Source organism: Empidonax traillii, unplaced genomic scaffold (genome assembly GCF_003031625.1).
Source record: "Empidonax traillii isolate 1590-97213 ecotype Southwest subspecies unplaced genomic scaffold, ASM303162v1 scaffold432:size744455, whole genome shotgun sequence".
NCBI classification, from domain to species: Eukaryota; Metazoa; Chordata; class Aves; order Passeriformes; family Tyrannidae; genus Empidonax; species Empidonax traillii.
The window spans coordinates 399831-425325 of record NW_020955625.1 but is presented as its reverse complement, the minus strand read 5'-3'; the positions used below and the strand labels follow the sequence as shown (position 1 = coordinate 425325).

Sequence of the window (25495 nt, the reverse complement as noted above, 5' to 3'; positions counted from 1 at the left end):
AATAATAATAATAGTAATAATAATAATAATAATAATAATAAATTTCTAATTAGCAACATAAACGTGTAATTATTTTTGGTTAGATTTTACCAAATGCCAGAGAGGAATTAAGATCCCTTTTTAATTTACTCAATGTCCACCACACTTTGGCTCATTTAGAAAGCCCAGTTTTGCTTCTACTTCAAGACCTGTGAAGTCTAGATACAGTTCTGGATTACTTTTGAATTATTGTTTTCAAGATAAGAAAGCAAAAGACAACCTTTATGGGAGGGGTTCTGTCAAATTTGGCAATAGTGTTTTTTTTCTTTTACATGCAATGCAAAACATTTTAAAATTCATGTGGTGTTTTCAACTCTGAAATAGATGTTTTTTCACTGCAATAAAGAACAATTACTGTATAAAAAATGTCAAACGCAGACTCAGTACCCTGACTGTGACTTGAAGCATCTGTATTAAGAACATTTCAAATTCTGCTTCTTTATTCTGTACAGATTATCCAGAAAAGGGGTTTGCTGGCAATTCCAGGCACAATTACAGCCCTTACAAATATTAGAGCCAGTTGTGGCCAATGGTTTTCAGTTTTGGAATCTTTACTGTTCTATAAATATTGAACAAACTGTAATGTTAATATAAATTTTGTATTTTAAATGGCTCTTCTTCGGCATGTAATCTTTAAAAATAATAACTTCCTTTGTTTGCAATTTACAGACAGTTAAATTTAGTTCCTGGACAGAAGGTTCTTTGATGTAAATTGTCTAAGACAGCTCATAATAACATTGCTTGGTGTTTTTCAGGCACAGTAGGGAAGGCACCAACAATACAAGCCAGTAAAAGTCCTGGGGGCTTTGGTGTTCAGGTCTCTGCAAATCAGAAAAACAAGCTGAATGACCCTGGAGGTGGTTCTTTCAGGTAAAAAAAGAAAAAAATAATCATAAAAAAAAAATGCAGCGGGGTGGTTGGGGGGGATCTTAAATAGCAAATAGAATTTGGGGTTGCTGTGACACCAGAGGGCAGTCTTTTACAATAATTCCTGCCTTTTCTCTCGGGATTGGATGGCAATTTTCCTACTTAATTCTATTTTAATAAAAGGGAGGGGATCGTGACATATTTGAGGATTTTTCTCTAAAAGCACAATTTAATGTTTAGCAAAGCCTTAAATTCTGTGATTATAACAAAACTCGGGCTAAACTGAATTACGAGCGTGAAGATTTAAAAGAACACACGGTCGGGTTGCTGTGTTGGATTCAGCTGTTCCTATGGAATGTGTCTGGCTGGGAAGATCCTGGTTGTGATGACAAGGCTTCCTGGCCCAAAAGCTTCTGCAGCCAGGCTGCAGCTTCCCCTCAGCAGCACAGGGGAGATCCTGCATGGTTTGGGAGGGAGTTATTGTGTGTGGGGAGGTTTGGGAGTGGGTTATCCTGGGTGGGAGATGTTGTTGTGTCTGTTCTTCACGTCCTCTCTCAGGGGGTGTCCTGTTTGTCCCCAGCTTCAAACTTTTATTTAAATGTGTATTTTGGATATTTTTACTCTTTCTTTTTTTAGTGAAAAGCAAATCTTATGTTTGCTGCATTTTGTTTTCAATAACACCATCTTAGTTGTGCACATTTTATTGGTGTTAAAACATTTTGCTTTCATGTTCAATGACAAAATGCTCCTGGATTTTAATTTTCATCTTCTGGAATTCTTATGTTGCCCTGGCATTATCAAACCACTGATTAATTTTCAGGCTTCTGCTTTTGCAGGTGAAGTAGAAGAGAATTTGTAGCTCCTTGAAATACCTCTGCTTTGAGGCATGTCAGGATTGCAACTAATAGTGGTAGTACTTAGTATTAATCTAGAAGCAAAATCATTCAATTTTTTATTTTCCAATGCTTTTGCCTCCCACTGAGTATTTAAATGAATTAAAATGTCTGTTGGGTTCAATTGTACTGTCTTAATAAGTATTTTTTATGTTTGTAAGCAACATGAGCATTTATTCTTCGTTAGTATAGCTTTCAATTTTACATCCACCAAAAGGGACAGCATTTTTTTAACTGGGTGCTGTAAACTGTGCCAGGATTGATTCTTGCATTCACTTAGTTTATACATAGAATATATTAGGTTAGCTGGAATTGTTAATTTTCCCTTAGGGAGAAGCAAATGCTCAAGGCACTGATTGATAAATCAATAAATCTTTAGTGAGTTTGGTAAATAAGCTGTCAAGGGTGTATGTCATTTTTCCTCTAGAGAACAAATTTTAGTCAGAATGAATGTGTTTGTTTCCTTGCATTGTTTTCTCCTTCAAAATAGTAAGACACAAAGCTGCATTTAAATAAGTCCATAAAATTTGCAAGGATTTATTAAACAGCAGCAAAGATCAAGCTTTTTCTTGATATCTTAACAAAGAATTCAGTTGTTTGCATATTTGCATTTCAACCCCTAACCTCTCCTGAGGACAAATAGATGTCTGACTATTAAGCCTGAAGGCACAGAGCTGGAAATCTGTATTAATCCTCTGAATGCTGACTAGTTTTCCTCAACATTCCCAGCGTGTGTGAAGAATGTGTTTTTAGCCAGAAGGCAAACTGGCATCTAAAGCAAAGCAAGAATTTTGAAAAATAGTTGTGTTATGTATAAATTTATTTTGCCCTTAGTGTTTTATTATTGCATATTTGTTTCATTATTTTACATTCTGCCTTCTTTAAAATAACTTCTTTGAGCTTTTTCACTTCTGTGAGTGAAGTGTTGGTCACTAGAAATAGAAATTTTGAACTTTGTTATTTTCTTTTTTTTTTTCTTTTTTTTTTTTTAATTCTGGACTGGGGGAGATACAAGATGGAATTACATAAAAGATGTAGCAATTAAGAACTTTGTAAATTATAGCTTAGCCTTAATGTCAGCACGTGTTAATGAACCGTAGGACTGCTTACGTGCACTGGGCATTACAGAAGCTGTTCTGGGAGGCAATTCTCAACCCAAGACTTCTCCTGCAATGGGAAGTTTCACTTGTGGAGTTTTGTGTCAACCTTTTATTTTTGTATTAAAATTTGTTGTTGCTAAATTTTTCGGAGAGAACTACAGGCAATCCACTTGGTTGCCTTTTCAGCTGTGTTAATGCCTAAGGATGGAAATTTGAGTTCCATCTTTAGTCATTTTTTCTGTTTGTGTCACAATCAGAGATCCAGAGTTAGATTTGCACCGTAACAGTCAAGATGGAGGTGTCTGTAGCTGGGACAAGCAGGAGTCCCACTGAAGTCTTGTGGGCCTGTGTTTTTGTCAGCAGCTGCCTGGTACCTCATCAGCTCATCTGGTGACCCCAGAGCTCCCAGTGCCAAAGTCCTGCACTGATGAAGGTGAAAGCAGCAGCCCCTCAAGTAATTCCTACCCTTAGTTCAGACAGTGGCCAGTATAAAGAACTAGTGGAATCACTTGTCCCTTGTGCTGGAACAGAGTAATTTCATTTGGAAGGGCCCTTGGGAGTTCAGCTGGTCCAGCTTCAGGCTGGGAGCAGGTTTGTTGGGCTGGGTGCTGGTCCAGCTCTGCAGGTCTCCAAGGGTGGAGTGGCATGTTTGGACTCCTGTGTTGTCCCACCTCAGCTGGACTGCTCTGACACCCTGGCACTGCCTGCCAGGCAAGGCAGGAGTTGGGAGATCATTCCCTGCTGTGTGTGCTGCTGACCTGTTTGGTTTGCCAGTCAGCCAGTGCTCCTTCCTCTTCACAGCAGCCTTTCTCTGGCTGAAATGGTTCCATCTCTCGGGGCCTGTCACTGTTAGGTTTTGTACAGCCAATGGGATGGGCTTTTTTTATTCCAGAGATAGTTCTGGGAACGTTTGAAGCTGATCTTAGCACCTACATTTCATTCTTCTGACTGGCTGCACTGTAGGGAGGAGTCTACCTGGGAATAAAAGAATTGTTTTCAGACCTTCTTTGCCTAGACCAAATAATTTGTTGTTTAGTATTTTATTTTCATTTTTAAAAAGAAAAGTTTAATAACACAGCTTGGCCAAAATGCCTCAAAATGCATGATGTTACATCTGATGATGTGCAAGGCAACTTGCCCTTTAAAGGAGTGATAGAAACCTAATGTAGATGTTAAGAGGATAACTTCAAAATTTTCATCTCAAAATGGTATGTGACAAAACCTTACCCTATAAGTTTCTTTGTTGTTGTCCAAATAAATATTTCAAGCTATAAGGTGACTGTGTATTTTTTCCATATATTTCAAAATAAAGAACAATGCTGGCCATGAATGTGGTATGTTCTGTCATCCCTTTTGCTTATCAGTGACAAGATTCCACATAGACCATAAATGAATTGTGTGACAAAGCAGTATTAGGGACAAATTTCAAATTAAAGCTTGAAAGTCAGAATAAGCATTATAATTAATGTGGAAATAGGATTTATACCATTATAAAATATATTATAAGAGTGGCTGTTACAGCAATTCCTAGTCACTTGTTGTTGTTGATCTCTGATCCATGGATTTGTAGCCTTTCTCAGAGTCTTGCAAGTGTGTAGAGATTTTTTCCTAGCAATGTGCAATTTTCTTTTTAAGGGAGAGGGGAATCAATAGTCTGATGTTGTTGTCTCAGTTGCTTTATGTACTCTCCTGGCTTGTTTGGGAGCAGTTCAGTATTGCAGTTTTGGGACAGCCTTGACTCAGAGTAGGAAAAGAACAGAACAGTGTGCAATCAGTGTTACCAGATTTTTATAATGGCTTGTCTTAGTTTCAACAAAATCTGAAACATTTTACAGAGAACTGTGAATACTTTGGGTTTTCTTGCTTATTTTCAGATGAGATTTTTTTTTTTTTAATTTTGTGATTGCATGAGTGTTTTTGATGAAGAGGAAAGGGAGAGGCGCTACATGAGGTGCAATATAGGAGGAAGAGTTGGACTCTTGGACTGCTTTAAGATGGAGCTTGTGTTTGGAGGGAGCTGGAGCACCCATACTGTCTAATTAAAAATATCATGAGCGTTGGAATGTTAAATTTACCCCTGAGAGACTAAGGATTTAATTCAGTCAAACACAGAAGTATTTACTGAAACAGTAGAAATAGTACAGGCAAAACAATATCTGCCAAGAAACATGAAATTGTTAAATGTTGTGCTCCGATGGAGAGGCAAACACAGACAGTAATCATCAGTCCAGACGACCACTGGATGGCATCTTTGTTCCACAGAGTGACTTCTGAAAACTCCCTCATTGGGCTTAAAAGTTCACTTTTATAGCACATTGTTTGGTGAGAATGCCAGGCCTCTTTATATTCAGATGTGTGTGTTTCAGTGTCCGAACCAAAGCTCATTTGCATGATGAGGTTCCTCGAAATAAAACAGTTTTTCTGGTCAGACTGAAAAAATCGGAGTCCCAGCTGTGATTAAAACATTTCTTACCTGTCTTCCATGTAATACAAAACCTAAAAGATCTCTTCACATGTAGTAGGTTTCAAGGATGGAAGGAAATGATTCTGTCCAGGAGTTCCAGTAATGGTCTTTGTAAGTGCCATTGCATTGGTTTTGATAATTTCATTGATATCCTGGTTTGTGCCCAAATTAATGGTCTGCTTTTTCATTTCAGAAGATATTTGCTTATTTCTAATGTCGTTGCAGATTTTAAATTAAAATTGGAGTAGCTAAAATGCTGAGCAGGAGGGAGGTCAAAGATCGACTATACTTTATTAATCTATTCAATAAAAGGAGAGAGAACTATAAATTTTTTAAAACTTGTGCGCCGAGTGGGACGTTCCACGCGGAGCTGCGATGCCTCGTGGTGGCCCTGGGACCCCCCTGTGGGCACCACAGACATGCCATGGCACGGGGAAAAGAGGGCACAGTCGGAGGGCTGGAGCAGCTCTGCTGGGAGGAAAGGCTGGGATAATTGGGATTGTTCAGCCTGGAGAAGAGGAGATTTGGGGTGAACTGATTGTGGCCTTGCAGTGCCTGAAGGAGCTGCAGGAAAGATGGAGAGAGAGAGCATTTGCAAGAGCCTGGAGGGAAAGACAAGTGGGAATGGCTTCAAACTGCCAGAGGGCAGAGTTAGATGGGATATTGGGAAGAAATCCTTCCCTGTGAGGGTGGGGAGGCCCTGGCACAGGTTGCCCAGAGAGGTTGTGGACTCCCTGTCGCTGGAAGTGTCCAAGGCCAGGTTGGACGGGGCTTGGAGCAGCCTGGGTTGGTGGAAGGTGTCCCTGCCCGTGGCAGGGGGTGGAACTAAATGAGCTTTAAGGTTCCTTCCAACCCTGCCCACTCTATGATTTTGCAACACTGTTCTCTGGAATTTCATTTTAAGAGAAGAAATCAAGTGCTGAACAGTCATGGGCAATAATAGAATCTCATTTGTGTAGCATTTTTCTGACAATCTTTGTAAAATTTTCCATTTCCTCCCTCAAGTGTTCAGCACATTTCTGCAGGTTCACACCGTCAAAAATCCCTTCTTGACCTCTTCCACAGAAGAAAACAAAACCGGTATCTGACAAACCACGAAAGTCTTCCACCAAACTTGGCAGCTCTAGTGCAGATAACAGGGAAAGGATGGGAGGACAGGGAGGACCTAGATTATGGATTTCTGGATTTCCCTCCTTTTATTCTCAGACCTTACTTGCAGCTTTTGTTTTTTCCTGTAGATGTTAAGCTTTTTACAAGTGACAAAGTAAAGTATTCGAGGGTGCACAGGACAATATCGAAGTAATTTTTTTAAAAAATATTTTAAATTAAGCATTTGTTTGTTTACTTTATAAAGTAGTAGGAGTCAGGACTTTTCCATATATATATTCTCAAAGGTTGTGTAATCACTGGTAGAATATGTTGAAATACAGTGTTTGTGTCAGTAATAGCCCCAGAACAGAATGTGCTGAATACAGATGGCTGTTTCCACAGCTCTGAGTCATACCTCGTGCAGGGAGGAGGTGACAGATGCTTGGGAGATACAGGTGTGGAAACTCAAATTTGTTGGTACTTTCTCAAGCTGTTGGGAAGGGTATCCAGGGCCAAAACTGGCATGGGAAGTGCTATCCTCTTCTCAAATGTAGCATGTTTTTTTTAAATTGTTGACACATTCAGCTGATTCTTGTGTGTTGCCAGAGAAAATACCATCACCTGCTCAAACACACTTGGAACCCAGGCTTACCTGTGAACTCTTCATGGTCACAGAACCTTCCCTGGCTGTTCTTGAAAATGCATTGATGCCCATTTTGGTAGGCACTTGTGGAACGGTGCAGGATTATAATCCATGGTTTTGCTTTTAATTTCTCTTGGGGGGGGTGTTATTTATTTTACCATCTTACTCCTAGTTTTCATTACAAAGAGAATGGCCAAATGCTTTGTCATTAGTGGTGGTCATTGCCTTGAGTTTGCTGACCATCCTGATTTCACTGGTACCACTGACTCTCAGATGAATTCCCCTCTATCACACCTTCTGTTAACACTCAAATTGTCCTGTTCCTAAAGTGTTCCTGGCACAATCAGAGAAATACTCAGTCATTTCTGACTCCAAAACACATCCTGTGCAAAAGGAGACAGCACTGGTCGTGCCTGAGCTCGGCCCAGCCCCTGGGAGCACGTGGAGCAGCAGATGGTCCTCAAAGTGAACGCATCACATGCAGAATTATTATTATTTTCTTTTTTTGGCTTTTTCCATTTCATTGCAGAGACGACGATGACATCAACGATGTCGCCTCTATGGCTGGTGTTAATCTCAACGAAGAGAGTGCCCGAATCATGGCCAGCAACTCGGACTTGGTGGGGAACCAGCTGCAGTCCTGTAAGGATGAGCCCTTCCTCGCTGCTGTCCCCCTGCACAAACGCATCCTTGAAACGGGTGAGAGGCACCTCTTTCCTTCTTGTAGTGCTTCCTTCACAGTTCTGTGCTGCTCACTAACACAACATGCTCAGCACTTAAGGGTGTATCTAAGCATTTGATTACACAGTCTTTGTATTGCTGAACTTCCAAGGTTTTTCTGATAAAAGGAACTTAACCTCAAGTTGAGGGGAAAAAAAAAAGAAAATAGCGTGCTGGTGCTTTTAAACTTCATGCTTTTCCCGTGTTTTTTTTATATCCGAGGATCTCAAAGCTCTTTGCAAACATTAATTATTCCTCACAGTCCTCCTTCATGTTTTGCACATGAGAAGGTTGAAACAGAGAGGTGAAGGAAGTAGTACAGGTCACAGAGGACACCTGTGAATAACATTTAACAGAATGTTGAAGTTCCCTGTCAAGATTTTCTTGCCCCGTACAAACCAGTTATTCAGTTCTTAACACCTGCATCTACTGAAGTTCATAGTGATTTTCTTGTGGCATTTTTTCCAAAAGCTGTATTTATTTTATCGTGGCAAAAAGGTGTATTTATTTCTGCCATTTGAAGAAGGAAGTTAAAAAATTTAGTAGAGTAACCCTTCAAAATCAGTGATGTTTTAAGGTTAGGATGTATGCTTAGAATGTATTTCTTATGACAGACTTCATTAGTATACTCTGTATATTCTAATACCTAAATGTGTACTTTTCAGCATAATTTTGGTAATGTTTTCAGTGCCATCAGTGTCATCAGATACAAAGCTCAAATTGTTTAGCAGTGTAAATCACATATTTCTATCAGACCTATGCTTACATCACACATTTTTAGGGATCTGTTTCTCATAGTTTTAAAGATAAGACCAAAATTCTGTTGCAGATCAGCACAGTTATTTTTTTGAAGTCATGTGGTTGCTTCTGAACTGTTATTTGTGTTTATGTTCATGGAATTAACGGGAGCCTCTTTATATTGCAGTTGCAGGCGAGTTCTTCACTGACTTATTGTCAGCCCTCGCTCTTGTACTTCCCTAAATGCCCTTTTAGGTTCCCCCTTCAGAGAAGGGCGTTGTGTTGCTGTGGTTATCACTGGCTGGTGTGATGATGGGGTTATGTGGCGTGGGGAGGTGTGTGCAGCAATCTGTGAGCTGCCTTCCCACCCCCTGGCACTGACAGCCAGCAAGGGCTGCATGAAAAATGTTTGTCAAACAAATCCTCGCACAGTAGTTGGTGCAGGTGGAAGAAAACAGAAAGGGAACAGACACAAAACTGTTTTTTAAAAAAAAAAATGGGAAATCAGTGATGAATTTGCCACATAAGCCCTAATGAGCTGTCTGGGTGTAACAATTGCTGCACGACATGAAGCTGTAATTACAAGTGCAGGACTTACAGGAATCTGTACATACTTCAAGAGCCACAGAACCCATCACACTATTCATCACCGCCTTTTGGGGTTTGCTCCTCTGAGGAACAAATCCCCGTGGCTGTTTCTGAAGCTTTATTGGCTTTGATAATTGAAATGAAACTTTCAAAGCTTTTAAAAGCAGCTGCAGGGATTTACTTCTCAAAAGCGGCGCATCCAGAAGAGCGGCCACTCCTAGTGATCTCCTGCAGCCACTTTTAGAGCTTTATTTTGGCTTTACATGAAGCCTTTTATAGTTTGGAAAGTGGCTGTGGGGTTCACAAGTGGGCTACTATCTGGGATCTATGGCTCTTGAGGAGGGAATTCCTTCAGCTTGATTTTGAAGTTTTAGAAGCTTGGTTTTCACTGTGTGTGGCCAGATTTGTTGTTTGCTTAGGACCACACACAAATTTAGTAGTTTGTGCTACTGGGCACTTAAAATAACGACACTGCAAGGCCATGACAAAGCTCAGTCTTGCCATCTGTGGCTGTGCCTGGACACACCAGGACTAAGCAAAGCTCCTGTGGCCTTCTGTTAGGAAAATGTGTGTTATGGGAGTCCTTGTTCTTCTGTTTTCATTATACCCGTTGACAAATACCACAAAACACACTGTTTGTTCTTACTTTTACCTGAATATGACTTAAACAGATGTTATTTTCTAGCTTCGGGTCTGTTCCTGTTTAATCACTTCAGTTTTAGGGCAGGTTTTTAGTGTTTGAGTAAAAGAGAGCTTTGTGGTGTGTACAGTGTTAGGAAACTGCTCCTCTCTCCTTTCTCAGAAGCCAGAGCTTTCAAGTTTTCTGTAATATTAATCTCCTCCTCTCTTTTCTGAGTAAGAGCTCTGTCAAGCAACTCAGTAGTGTTCCCCAAAGGCTGTTTCAGAGATTGTGCTTCCATTCACCAGGGCTGGAATATAAACTGCTAAAGTGAGAGCAGATGCTCTTCAGACTTTGGCAGTAACCACCAGCCAGATGCCTCAAAGTTATAGTGAAAGAGGTTTCTTAATATATTGCATGTTCTTATCTCGACTTTAACTTGGCACTGTTACCATCCAAAGTTTATTTTAAATCTAAGTGACTAATATTGATCCTTCTAAATGGAAGAAGTAACTGGAAGGTAATGCATGCAAAGATATTCATCCACTTCCCACCTGCTTCCTTATCCAGTTTTGTATCTAGTCATTTGGGGCAGGTAATCATTTGTTCCTGTAGGAAGGCGGTGCTGTGACTGTTTCAAATTCTCCTTTGATGCAAAATCAAGAGTGGGGATTTCTCTGCAGATAATGTATTGCTTTTGCTATTCCGTTCAGGATCATGAAACTGTAAACCCTGATCTTTTTACATGACAGCACAGCACAATGAAACATATGCAAAAAAAGGGTTGTGAGGCTTTTGTTTCTCTTTTGGGGAAGTTGAGAGGCAGAGGTTGATATTCCTCATGCATGTGCATGCAAACTCTTAAACCTTTCTGGGTCTTTAACCTTGTTAGCAGGATGAGTAGTGTTTCTTTAGAGGGCAAACAAGCTGATTAGACCCCGCCAAATAAATAATGCTGACAAATCCTGGCTTTTCCATGGGGTTTTGTGGGAATGAAATGAGAAAAATAACCTTAATAATTTGTAATTGTTTCACTTTTGTTCATTCTTAAGCTGTAAGAATGCTGTGTTAGGTTTTAGAGGCTGGTTTTTGACCCTGAGTTTTCACTGTTTACCCAGTGGGGCAGCACTCAATAAAGCAGGTTGTGTGAAGTGTGACAGTTTTCTCTGGTTTGTAACCATCCTGTGAAATCCTTGGCTCAGGAATTTCTTGATTACAGGATTGTTTCTGAGCACAGATAAGAACTGGGCTGCACTGCATTTGATATTAAATATTAGTGAAAGGTAGCAGGACATAGCAAAGGGTGGGATAAAAGATGATCCTGTTTATAATGCCTGGTAACTAAATCTGTGGAAAAAGGGAACAGCTCTGTCATGTGCTCTTCTGGAAGGTCTTTTGACTGAGAGTTGGGGTCTCCAGAACCTTCACTCGGGGTTCCAAAAATCTTTGCTTTATGTTGAGTTGTCAACAGGGCTTGGTGTTCTCACAGGCTTAGAATCTGCAGCAGCTTGTTAACTCCCCCACCTTTTAATTCTGACTGTTTCCTTCCACAGATGATGCCATTTTGATTTTATTGAGTGTCCCTGAAACTCACAACTTGGGGTGGATCTTAACCGTAAATTAACTGTCCTAATGCCATACTAATGGAGCAGAAGTCTGGCTTACTGTATTCTTTGACTTAGATGGTTTCTTTCTCTTTTTCTCTTCATTTTCAGTGTTCTTCACCCACTTTTTCTACTCCAGTTTTATTGTTACAGAGCACTGGCTGAATAGAATAATTACAAATGTGGCATTCTGAGAAATGTGGGACTGGTTTGGTCATATTGAAAACATTTTAACTGTCCATCCTTTATCTTCAAGTTGTTTTAACTTAAATATGCTAAAAATTCATTGGAAAATCATCAATGATATTTTTATTTCACATTCATTCAGAGTATTTTACATCTGCATTAAGAAATCAAATTTTCTATAGCGTGATTTTACAAAATATTGTCTTCATATGTGTTATCTAGCATTGTTATAAATTTCCTTTGGAAAAAGTGTGTTATCTTGATAACATAGCATAGATCTGCAATATTTCCTACCACAAACTTAGAACTGGCTTCTCTTGCTCCATACAAATAGATTTTTAGGCTAGAACACACAGAGTGGTGCATGCCAGTTATTATGAAGCTTGAAAGAGGCCTACAGTGTTCCTAAAAACAGTTCAGAGAAGCTTGGCTTGGTAGAATTAAGCCACTGTCCCTATCAATGTAACAGTTCTAGGGTTAGCTCAACATAATTTACAGATTTACCTTTTTGTTCTTTTGCATGTAAAATATTTTTTATTTCTCTCTGGTGAAATACTGATCATTGTCCTGCCTTGATTCCTTCTTTGTTCAGCCACACTGGAGTTGCATGTCTGCTCTAAAACTGCAGGTCAAAACATACAGAAATAGTTTATCTGTGTTCCCTGTGTCCTGGAGTGTACTGAATCTGCAGTGTGGCATCGCAGTGGCAGCAGTTGTCTGCATATGTACATATTTCGAATAAACAATTTGAACACTCTGGAAGGCATTTTTATATTGCTGAACCACGTTAAAACCTGTTGGGGTGCCTTTGGTGGAACCAGGCCAGGAGATTTCAGAGCCTCTCTTTAAAGCAGTTGTTGGTAGTTCTGCCATCCTCCTTTGGTGGGCATGTTTGTCAACACTTGTGTTCCTGTTCCAGTGAGATGAAGCTGCCCTGGTTGGGGTTGCTCTTTCATATACAGAGCAGCTCTGACATTAAAGTGTGCTCATTTCTTCTGCTTGCTGTACTTTAGAGGGCTTTTATTGCAGTGCTTGTGGGGTCTGAAATTCTGAGCTCTCTGATTGCCTGGGAGTGGAATTTTTGTGTTTTCACTGCACTTGTTGTCGTTGCGACCTGGTGGTTTTCATTGCTGACTTTTAACTTTTTATCCACGAGTTGATTTGTCTTCAAACTGAAAGATTTGTTTTAATCCCCCTTTTTCCATCAGCGTCTTTCTGTCAGGATGAGCTCCTTGAATGCCTGTGGATGTAACTGTTGACTGTATTTGGGTACTGCTCTAACATGCACCTGTTTATAAGCTTAGCATTCTGAAGTCATCCTAACGACACACTTAGTCCACTTGAACTGTACCTAAAATGGAGGTTTCTGTGATTCTATTTGTTTTTTTTTCAGGAAAAAAAAAGTCATGTTAGGTATTGTATAATCCAGATTTTCACATTACTGTGCGTGCCAAGTGCACTGACTCTCTCTGGTTCCTGCAGACTGAAGTCTGTCACTGCAGAGATGTGGCAGGGGTGGAGATGTATTTACATTCTGACATCTGGAATAGTTCTGAGTTAGGACTTTTTTCATTAGTATAAAACAAGCAATTTGCTAGGAATTGTATTTAGATTCCAAGGTGTGCACTACTCCCAGTGTTATAATCCATGTCCACAGTCAGTGTAAATTTAGTTTCTTATGTTGAGATTGGAGTTTATTGTACATGTTCAATAGAGAATTTGGTTTTATATTCCAACTTAATCAATTGCTAATGTTACAATATTATAAGACAACTACGTGTTATTTACGTTTACTATTTCCTTTTCAAAAAGGTGGGAATACATTCCCATCTTAGTATCAGCAGCAGTGTTGCCAAATAAACATAACCAGTGAGTACTTCAGCAGAATGTTAAACCATCTTGTTGTTCTTTCTTCAATAGGTCCATGATTAGACTTCCTGTTTTACAAGATGTCCCAACATGTGTTGGAATGGTAACTTCAGTACCACCTGAGAGCTTGGAGTCTGCCTTTCTGTGAAAGGTAGGGCAGCTTCTGTTCAATATTTTTGTCTACTTCCTAAGGTTTTCTTTTTATTAATCTTATTGGTTCTGCAACCCTACAGAATGGGAGTTATGCTTTCAGCAGTTTCACCTGTAGGTGTCAGAACTGATGTTGTTTCATCAAGCAGTAATTTCTCAAAATAGAGATGGTTAATTTAGCTGTGTTTAAAGTCTGGTTATTTATGAAGAAAATGATGCTGTTTATTCAGGCATCATTTTCAAAGGTTTTGCTCCAGCTGAACTGAGAGCATGACCATACTACTTGCTCTTAGAAACATTTGGAGAATTCAAGGGGTTTTTTTTCACCATAATAATTTTGTTTTCACCAGTCTTTCGTTCTGTTTTGTGAATGTAGTGAAAGAGCCATCTTTAAAAGGTCTTGCTATTTCTGGAAGGCAGTTCTGGCCTTCAGGGCCTACCAAAATATGTCACCCAGCTTCAGAATAAGTTTGTGTCTGGGAAATGAATGGCTTAAATTTCTTGGTCTCTGCAAAGGAGAGTAAAATTAAGATCATCATTCTGTGGAGATCCATTTATAAAGTCCGTCTCATAAAGAGATTTCTGGTAATAAATATTGGATGTAAAATAAGAACAATAAAAAGAAAACCTTTGAGAACCATTCAAGATTGCAATAAAGCTGACTCACGTTATCCCTGTAGGCAGACTCCATGCTCTAGAGGTGGTGCTCGTGTCCCAGAGCTCAACACATGTTGGAACATCTTTGTGGAGGAGGAAGTCATTGATCAGTGAGCAGCATCTTCAAGGATCCTTTAAGGGGGAAAAAGGAAAAGGTAATATTTTTTTAAAATACGTTGAAATGATTGTTCATTATGTTTATTTGGCAATCCTGCTGCTCATACTAAGGTTGTAGTGTTTTCATTTCTTAAAATTGCTGAGAAACTTCATAAACTTCCCTTTAGTCTTTCCTTTCCCTTGAGTTTGGATTGCATTTGTTAGAGCCTCCTTCCCGTTGCTGAGTCTCCTGCAAACAAGTCCCGACTCAACTGTAACTGCTTGGCAATTTGACACTTTTTTCAGTGGATACAGAGATTATGATACCTGTCATTTAACCAGTTTTACAGTCCCGCGAGGCTCCACCATCTGTTCTTGCACAATGATGTACAAGTGCAACTTTAATAGGAACTGTCCTAAACTGAAGCTGTTTTGACAGAGTTAGGTGGCCGTGTCTGACCTGGATAATGCTGTAGTGGTGGATGATGTGGTGATGCGCTGTTTGGTATTAACGAACGTTGGCACAGTGTCTTGGCAAGTTTTCTCCTAATCCTGGGCGTACACAGATGAAGGTGCTGACATTCTGACGTTCAGGTTATGATCTTCAGTCTCCCCTTCTGGTATCCTTTATCATTTCCTGGGGTTTGTGCATGTCCGCTGTCTGATGTGCCCATCTCACCTCCTTAAGAAGTTCCTGGTGTTCAGCTGCTCTGCCTGGCATCAGACTGGTAGTGACAACAGTGGCACCTGTTCAGATTAAAGTGTCAGAGAGATGGTTTCTCTGGGAAAAAAAACTGCCAAAAAGGCTGCGTTGTTTACAGAAATTGCTTTAAAAGAACAGAAGCATAGAGGCAAATTCTCGGAGCTGGTACTCCTTTTAGTGCTGGGGATGTGGTGGGGGGTGTGTTCTGTTGCTGTGAGGACTGTGCTAGAGGATGCTGACACCTGTGTCACCTCTGACATCCTTACAACTATCTCTGTCCCCACCTCTGTCTCACCTGATGTGCTGTCATAATCCTGTACTTCTTGTGATTGAGTCTGAGGTCCTGTTTAGTATCTTGAACTTGGCTTAAGGAGCACAGTTTTCTAATCTGCATCAAAACAGGGGACAAATCCCCAGCTAACAACTTCCCTATTGTTTTCTTAAGAACTCCTATTGGTGTCATTGCCATATTAGTTCTTCCAGACCTTCCTGATCTGGTCCCTGTAATGATCTCTTGGTTTGACTGTGTGGTGCATCAATGCACAAAAGTGCATAAAAACAGAGAACATTTTTTCCAGTTCTCTGCAGTCACTCTGTGTTTATTCTTGAATGTTCCTGAATGTCTTTGGACGTGGTTATTATGTTGTAGTTTTTTGTTTTGGGAAAACTAAGATGAAGAAAAAAAGAATCATATAACTGGGATCTGTGTGCTGTAACTTGACTTGTTGAGACCTGCCCCTGTTTTAGTTCTCATCCACTCCTGTCTTGTGCATTTTGCTCACACTGTTCAGTTGCTGCAGCACAAGTTACTGGGGTTTTAGGGTAGGATATGGATCTGGATGTAGTTCTCAAAGACTCTTTGACCTTCAGTGCCTCCCTTTTAATAACTTCAACATCTCCCCCTCTTTTAGAATATACACAAGAAATGGCACAAAAGCAATCTTAAAGATGAATTATTTAAAGAGAAGGAATTATACATCAAAATTAAGGATACTGTCTTCCTTTAACACATTGAGATTTTGATTTCTTCCATGAGAAATGAGGAAACATCCAGCTTAGTTGCAGAAGAAAACAGGGAACAGATTAGTTGTAGCACCTTCTGTTTCTTCAGAGTTTACATTTGTCCTGTCCTCCCTGATCAGGCTGTAAGGCTTCCTTGCTGTCTGAATGCCAAGTGTTCCTTTCTCCCAGCTGCTCTGTTTATATGGATGAGCTTCCCTGATTTGTGGCAATCCCTCCTTTTTCCAAGGCTCCACATCCCTGGGCACAGCGTTGTTTGGGGACTGCCTTGGTTCTGGTAGAGACAAAGCACCAAGGGTAATAAAAAAGGCTCTTTAAGGATGATTAATAGCTACCTTTCAGCTGTTTAATTATGTAGCTTAGAGACAGAAGTTTGGAAACTGGATTGTCTGGTTATATATACTTTAGGACAGACCTCTTCTCAAAGCAGTTTTTTTCTTTTTGCCAAAAAGTAGGAATTACATGTGAGTTCCCAGACTTACCCACTGGTTGAGACTTATTAGAGAAGTGCAGGCTTTTTTTTTTGGTCCATCTTATATGACTTTCATCAAAAACCATTAATTTTATAGGTAGGGTTTAATAGGATTCTTGAAAAATTCTTTCTCTACCTGGATTTTTTTTTGTCCTGCCCCAAATCCTACTGACATGCATATAAAAGCTTTGAATCAGCACAGATAATACAATCAGACATTTTAGCCAGGGTTACATCTAGATTTAGCATGGAAACAACTATTTCTCTGGCTCTGTTGTGTTAAAATAATTACACCAATCTGACCCTCTAGAATGGAGCTATTTTTCTGGTCTTCCCTTGACAAGAATAAGAGGTCTTAAACAAAATTAGAGGGTAAAAGTTCAAAACAAGCAAAAGGGTTTCTTTTGCCAGGTGGGTAGTTAAGTTGTGGAACTCTTTATTTTAAGGTGTTTCAGATTCAAAAGATTATTTGAAAAAATTAATGTGAAAAACATTCCATCTTGACCTAATAGAGAGACAGATGAGATGTTCCAGCTCAGGACAGACTGAGGCTGTATTTTGGTGCACAGTTAGCACCACACACCTTTTTTTTTTTTTTCAGATACTCTTCAGGCAGCATCTCCCACTACTGGTGTTAGAGAAAGGACGATGGAATATTTTATCCAGTGTAGCTTTATTTACCATTTTATACAGTTATATAAAGACATAACTGTTATAGTGTAGTTTGTACTGAATAAGTTGAGTCCACTATAGTGCCTGAAACACACTTTGAGTGGTTTTGTACCAGTGCATTCACACTACAGAGCTTAAAAGTCTTCGTTGAATCTTACTTTGCTAAAATAGTTTGGTTGGCATTTACTTTGGAGGGAGCAGGAGGAGAAGAGAATATTAAAAATTGTGTGGTGTTTATTCAGCATTTTTATTCTTTTAGGTTGCATTACAATTGTGTGGCTGGTTACGTTTTCTTTCCTGGTGTGTCTTGCACGGAAAATGGCTATGGATTTTGAGGATTTTAATCTGCAAGTTTGGAATTTATTAAGTTGTTTTTAAAAAATAACCGATGTTTCATCAGTTTCTCAGTTTTACCAAATGCTTCCTGGGCAATCATCTCGAGGTGGGTAGCTCTGAAGAAACAAGGGACAAATGCTGCACCCAGCAAGTTGGGATTTCTCAGGGAGATTGTCCACTTTCATCCAGAAGTTGGCTCATGAGATAATTCTTACCCTGTGAGGGGAGGAACGTTTTTTTTACAAAAAAAAAACTTACTGAAGTAATTAATGTAGAGTCTTCCGTTGTCTTGTAAATAACAATCATGAGGTGATAAAGGTCCTTCTCTGTAATGCAGTGGGTTATTCCCTGTGAAGGTGAACTGCAGGTGAGCAGCATCAGATGTTGGTTTAGGGATTCTTTCCCGTTGCTTTCAGCTGGTTGGAGCTGTGCAATATAATCTTGGCCCTCAGAGAGGGGGTGCTGGTTGGTTCCTGCTCGAGGGAATCTCAAAGCACTTGGCTCAGGTTCTCTCTTGTTTGGCAGGAGCCCCTCCCTGCCCTGGGGCTCCCCCCACGCCCGGTCACAGCTCCTCAGAGGTGGAGGAGCAGCTAAAGTTTTATGGTCTCTCCTTTCTTCATCCTGTCTTCCAGCACCGGACAGGCTTAACAGCACAAATCAACACTGACTAAATTGTTATGCATTTAGTTAGTAAGAAAGAGCTAAAGTGAGGCTTTTATTTAAGGGACAGAAATCAGAAAATTACAGCTAAAATGACCATCCTGTTTCTTTTGCCTGGGATCACTAGGCTATCTCACACCCCTAGGAATCTCTAATCTCAATCCTACAACTAGGAGTTGCTGTTTGCACTGTCACTCTGTTTAAGGAGCTGTGCCTGAAGTTTTTAATAGCACAAGTGTGGCTCCCCAGCACAACCCCGGGTTATTCTGTGCCCAAACAACCTGCTCAGTTTTTTCCTTCCCCGTGTTCCATCCCTCATTCTCCAGCTTAATACTTAGGGTTGGGTTTTCCCCTCGTAGCACCAGGAATGCAGTGTTGATGGATTACTCTGTAGGTAGAGAACGCTGCTCTGTGGAAGATACAGCCTGTTCTTAAGTTCCAGCTGATGAGCTTGGGAGAAGTAAGTTCAAATAATTGCTATTTATGCTTTTCGGAGGTTCTTTGTGGATTAGAGTTGTTTCCCCTTTGTGTTTAGTCAGCCTGATAGTTAACTGGGGTTGCTCAGTTTAGAGTTCTGAATTCAGTAGTGTGAAAGCACCTACTGCTTTCTGCTGATTTTGTGGCTTGCTTTCTGTGGAGACCACACCTGCTGTGTCTTAGGAACACAAATCCTGCTTGTCTGCTTTGAGAAGGTGAACTGCTCTCCCCTTCAGCCCAAACTTTTCAGCTCAGAGTTTCCAGAGTCCCTGGATGTTGTAAGCTGTGGGGAGGAGGGAGGTGGGGAGGTATGGCCAGATGCTGCTTTGCTGGTTATTCTGGAGCTGATGCTGTTGAATGAGGTTAAATGGAAGCTTAACCAGTGTCTCAGATCCAAGGGGGGTGGATTTTTGTTTCTGTTTTGCAGCATGCAAGCCAGCTGTAATGGCAGAAGGGGCCCTGAGGAGGCTGGTTCCAGGTTCATCCTGCTCAGAATTTAAAGTTTAAGAAGCTGCTGCTGGTGTTAGGGTGATAGGAGTGAGTGCTTTCTGCATTTCTGGCTGACCTGTGGCTGGGGCAAATAGACAGTAATTATGCACCCCCCCCATTTCTGTTGAAGGACAAGACAAACTAAAGTCTGAAATAGATGCTGTTTAACTGTTTAAAGCCAGTTCTTCAAGGTTTTTCTGTTTTAAGTGTAAACGTAAAGAGATTTTATTCAGGCACTCAATAATTTATCACATCAATAATCAGAGTCAGACCTGATGTTTTACAAATAATTTTTTTTAATCTTTGATCTCAATCCTGTCAGTCCTCTTAAAGTATAAATTATTAAAGTAACTTTTTGATTCTTTGAAAGCCTATCTGCAAAGACAGTATTTTTCTTCTGCTTCTCAAATAGGGCAGTGCTCTCCTTATGATTTGTTTCAGTTTTTGATCAATAAAATATAATTAAACTTTTAAAGTGCAGCAAAGCCAGTACCTTTCCGATAGCTAAGCAGATAACAGCAGACTTTTCACTTCTTGGGACCTGAAAAGTTTTCAATTACAAGGTTTAGGCGTTTTTATGTTTGTAAAAAACAATCTTGTGCTACTGACACACATGCCAATATCAGAATAATATTGCTGAACGTTTTTTCCCTCAAGGTTTTTGGAACTTATGTACAAGTTCTGACTTCATAGAAACTCTGTTGCAGTATCTCAAACTTTTAAATATAATATTGTTTATTTGTAACAAGATATTCTAGCACACTTTTTGCATGCTATCTGTTATAGAGTAGATCTTTATTAAATTCTGATTGAACAAGGGTTTGCTATTAAAGCTTCCAAGTGTGTAATTAAGAATTAACATGTAGTCAGACTTCATTGTGTCGTTCTGTAATGCTTGGCAGATTCCAAATTTGGAGTTTGGGGGTATTATTTTGCCCCTCCTATTTCTTATATGGGGTAGTGTGACTCAACTGGCTGCTTTGGTAGGCTCTGAGGGTGTGATGCCACCAAGTCCTGCCACAAAGAATCGAGGTGTTCATGCAATCAGCCTTCAATTCCTGCTGGTCTTGTACAGTTCTGGTGTAAAGAGATCTGGCAAGAACACTTGAATAAAGAATATGGCCTTAGTTATGTCTTTAAAAGTATCAAAACTCAAATTCAAGTGGAGAGATGGGTTAAAATGATAGCTTGGAGCATTGCTCTGCTCCAGCTCCTTTTTTGTTGTTAACCTTGATGATGTTTTCATCGTAGCTCCAGGAAAAGTTCAAAATTACGTTGCTGAAGTAATTTTAAAGACTTGAAGCATATACTTGTTATCCAAAATGTCTAAATTTAACAAGTGTATTATGGAAGAGTAAACAGCTGTTTTTAAATTACACAAATCATGATGTTTTTGGTCATAAGACTGCAAGTTAAGATTGCCACGTCATCAAACTTAAAGCACATTGAGATGAGCACCTAAAAACCAGAAAGAAGTTCAGCTTTTTAAAAGAAAAAGACTGGGGAAAGCAGTCTATTGACAGAAGTAAGTTCATTTTTTTTTATTGTTGTTTAGTCTTAATTTTCTCTTTGGATTTTTGGTTTCTGCTCATATGTAAGTGTATATATTGCAAAGACAGTGCAATGATCAGATGGTGCGATTCAGAATTCAGAATACTGGAGCCTAAATAAAAATATTTGTAGATGAAACCACTGTTCAGTCACTTGGTTAGAAAGATGAATAATAGTGAGGATATCTGTGTTTTGCAGCACAGTTAACTGTGTTTAGTATTATAGAATATATATGTGTATACACACATTTCTTAAAAGTATAGATCATATTTCTGTTCCTAGATCATTATCACTTTAGGGAATCTTGAAAGGGGAAGAGAAGCCTTTCTGTGCTAAAACTGGGAAAGGTAATTATGCAGAGTAGAAGAATATGTCAGGAATTTCCTATTTAGGGATCATCATTATTTTCCTTTGATGGAATTCCAGTATGCTTTTTATAAATGACAGTGGATGAAACTCAGGAGATGTGACAGCGAAGAAAAATAATACTGAGCATTTAATGCAGAAACATATGAAAATTAACATTTTCAGCCCTTTGTGTAGGTTCAGCTTCTATTTGGCATTTTTTCTGAGCAGCACAAAGCAGAACAAGACAGTCTCTAAGCAGTGGTATCACAACCCCTCTTAGACCAATGGATCAATCCAGGGGTGTGAACAGCTGTGTAGGAAACTATAACTGGGCCACAATTTCCAAGTGTAGATGAAATTGGTAGCTTTCCCACCCATGCCCCGAGTACAATCCAAGTATTTCAGCAGCATGCCAAATCTCCATGTAATATAGAGCTCTGGAATGCACCCTGCTTCTCACATCCTATGCTAACAGGGCTTTAACTGGCGTAATTTAGAGCAGGGAAGACGTGATGATGCTTCCACACATGATGAATGGTGTGCATGACAAGTTGACTTCTTAAAAATTTATCTTTTTGTAGTCTGCTTTCTTGATGCTAATTCATCTGGGGGAAAATTGATATTCTTTTTTTCCTTATCCTGTTTTCCAAAGAATTCTAGCCTTAAGTGATTGAATATTCCATTTGCTTTTCTTCTTCCCCTTCAGGTCACTTTTGAGTCCATTGATAAATCAGGAGCTGGAGAGCCCCTCTGTTGTCTTGAGTCGAGGGGGAATTCAGTGAATTTTTTTCCCTTTCTTTGCTCTTTGCCTGGTTGACTGCCAGTGAGCCCTGTGGGCCAGGCTGGCCAGGCTGTCCTCAGGGTGCCCAGCCAGCAAACCAGGCAAACACGGACCGGGAGATGTGCCAGGGGCTGATCCTACATGTGGGAGGGATCTCAGGGCATTGTGCTGGGACGGGGAATACAGAAGGACACATGCAGGACAGGGAGCATTGAATCACTCAGATTGGAAGATAACTTGAGTGGTCATTTGGTCCAGTCTCTTACTCAAACCCGGGTCAACATTAAATTCAGACAGGGTTGTTTAGGGCATTATCTGGCTGAGTTTTAAAATCCTGGGAGGTGGGAGAGTCTACAACTATTTTGTACGAAGTGTTCCAATTTGTCTTCGTAAAAGAATTCTTCCCTATATCCAGTCAGAAACAGCTGTTTCAGTTTATGAATTTATTTCTCATTCTTCTTCCAGGCAGCTTCAGTAAAGAGTCTGACTCCACCTTTGCAATAAACTCCCCACTAAGCCTTCTTCCTCCAGGATGAACCCTCAGGTTCTCCTCTTACAGGTCATATGCTCCAACTCCATAACCATCTTTCTTGGACTCAATTTTTTTCAGGTTTTTCTTGTACCAGGTGACCCAAAATGACAGTATTCTGGACGTGGGCTGGGTGAGGAGGAATAATCGCTTCCCTTGCTGCACTGGTTCCTGTCGATCCACCATTCTGCTGTAGACACAGCCCACTGTGCTGCTCCTGTTCATCATGACCAGGGTGCACTGCTGGATCCTGGGCAGCCTCCAGGCTCTTCTGCTTCCCATCAGTGCTGCTGCCCTGCTAGGCAGGCAATCCCCAGCTGGTGTTCTTCCAGAGAGTGAGTCCATCCCAGGTGCTCTGGGCTCATCCCTCATGAATTTCATGAGGTTCCTTTCCCTCTGCACCTCAGTGTGGTGCCATCTGTGGGGAGGATGCTCTGTGTCTCACCCCTGAGACAGCTGTTAAAAGGGCCAAGTCCCAGGACAGATTCCTGAGGGATTCCATGGCCTTCAGGTACTTTTCTGGACTTGAGAATACTGTGTTGAGGGACTTAGGAGAAGAAAGTTACTGATGAAGAGGGCAAAGGACAAGAATCTGAAGGAACCAGGAATCTCAGAATGGTCTGTTGGTTATGGATGAGTTTCTGAAGAGTTAAATGGACAAGACAAGCTGTCTAGTGGTTGAATTTACTTAAAGTCTTTAAAATTAGGAAAACCTTTATTGTGAAAAAACCAAGATGGTGATAGTTCTTTATTAGGAAAGGAGTGTGTGTGTTTTCAGGGAAGTTGGGTAGCTGTAGTTACACCACTGAAATTCAAAGAATTTTAACAATTACTCCCTCATACCCTTACCTAGAATACTTGGCAGAATTTTCCATCTCAAACCTCATTTCTGGATACCAGTTAATTAAATTTCCCTTCTTTCTTGCATTTTATCCTTCAGACTAGGGTTTTTTGATTGATGGCTTTGCTTACACATGTTTGCATAATAAAATGGTGCATGCTCAAAATAGGCCTTGATAGTGCCAGTCTGACTCGCAGGAATCGCTCCTGCCCATAGGAATTGTCCTCCTGACTTCAAGGGCTTCATTTGCCTGGGTGGCACTTGCAGCGTTGGGATTTAATGCGTGTGTCTGCTTTCCATTACACATTCAGCTCTCAGCAGCCTGAGCGGGGTTCCAGCTCTATTACACACCACAAATTGGGCACCCAGAAAGGTTTAATTTAGTTTTTTTCCCACGATAAGGCGAAAATCAGTTAAAAAGTTTATATATGTACGTGGTGCTGCAGTCCTTAAGGTACCGTGCGCGATATGGAGCCGGTGATGGCTTAACTCGGTTGAAGAGGTAAAGACTTCAAAGGGTCCTTGGAAAAAAAAAAAAAACGAGGAGAATTGTGCCGTGGGAGAGGCACGGCAGCGGAGCCGTGGTACGGCAGCACTGAAAGGGGCTCGGCAGGAGCCACGGGAAGGGGCCGGTCCGGGGATGGGACAGCAGGGAGGGACCGGTCCGGTGATGGAACAGCAGGGAGGGACCGGTCCGGTGATGGGACAGCAGGGAGGGGCCGGTCCGGTGATGTGCTGCGGGAAGGGGCCGCTCCCGGCGGGGCGGGAGCCAAGGGAAGGGGCTGATCCCAGTGATGGAGACGCAGGAAGGGACCGCTCCCGGTGATGGAGCGGGCGCTGACAGGAGCCGGCGGTGCTGCCGAGCGCTGCCAGCTCGGCTCACATCACATACGGGGATGGAACTGAGCACCCGGGCCGGGGAACACACCGCTCACAGCACACACGGGGTGAGGGGAACACACCGCTCACACCACACACGGGATGAGGGGAACACACCGCTCACAGCACACACGGGATGAGGGGAACACACCGCTCACACCACACGGAATGAGGGGAACACACCGCTCACAGCACACACGGGATGAGGGGAACACACCACTCACAGCACACACATCCTGAGGTGAACACACCACTCACACCACACGAGATAAGATGAACACACCGCTCACACCACACATCCTGAGGTGAACACACCGGCGCTCACTTCCCCCACCTCATTTTTAGGCGTGTGGTGGTTCCTTGCCCCGGAGTTTGGCCGGGCAGAGGTGGGAACGCCTCGCCGAGCAAACAAGCTCGGGGTCCCCTCACAAAGGAGGATTCCTCCTACAAGTCGCACTTTCCAAAACAGTCTCAGAAAAACGTCCTGTGGTGGTTTGCATATCCATTATGTGTCCCAGCCAAAGCGCTCTGAGGAGTTTTGTGCTCATTCAGTGGAGAACTGACTCGGTATAATCAGCTTATTTATTCTCTTATGGGTGGGTCATCTCTAAGGATCCACACTAAATTCAACTACTGATATTTTCTTGTATGAAATATTTATATATATATCTATCTGTGTTTACACAAGGAGTTTTCTATACAGAGAACTGTCCTGCTGGGACAACTCATATGTTTGCCTTGGCAGGACTGTAGCTTAGATTAGTGTGTATATTCATGTATCTACAATTTTAGATCTAATACTTTGTAATTATTTTGATGAATTTAGGAATCCCTAAGTGTTATCTATATTATTCTTTCTGAAACTTAGGTGTTTTTTAAATATATCAATACATTAGACAGCAGACTGTTTGCTTTTCTTATAAACTCAGTACGAAGTATCAAATGTCCAGGTAACTATGAATATGTGTTTGGGGGATAACTGATGTTTCTAAATAACTTTGTTGTATGACTTCTTCATATTCAATTAATAGGGATTTTTTCCCCTAAAGAATTTCTGTTGTCAGTACTATGCCAATAGTGTAGGCTAAAGGATGGAACAGTGTGCTTTGGGCTGCAGCCTCACCTCATGGACACTGAAATTCATTTGCAATAATGCTTCTGAAAACAAAGAAATTGCTTTTTCTCTTGTAGAACAACTGAGAACTCAAATTGTCTCATATTCTGTTATGCTTTCTTGTAATATATTAGGATAAACTTCAGCAAAGTTCTTAAATGCTTTCAAGTGTTAAAGAAATTCTCTGATTTCTCTTTAAAACTTTTAAAATACAGTCACATCCTTTCCAAGGGATCATGAACATGTCACCAAAGCCACATAAATATGCAGTCGTGGATTTTTCTATTCAAGAAAGCGAAGT

At 40.7% G+C, this 25495-nt stretch overlaps 1 protein-coding gene across 1 annotated transcript in view; it reads left to right on the top strand.

The window, feature by feature from the left end:
• The window catches only part of LOC114062743 (transcription initiation factor TFIID subunit 4-like), a 138005-nt gene that overhangs the window by 35039 nt on the left and 77471 nt on the right, over nucleotides 1-25495 (top strand). Inside the window, exons 9-10 of the mRNA XM_027894518.1 lie at nucleotides 795-909; nucleotides 7625-7794. Coding sequence (XP_027750319.1) covers nucleotides 795-909; nucleotides 7625-7794 — 285 coding nt within the window. The remainder of the gene's footprint in view (nucleotides 1-794; nucleotides 910-7624; nucleotides 7795-25495) is intronic.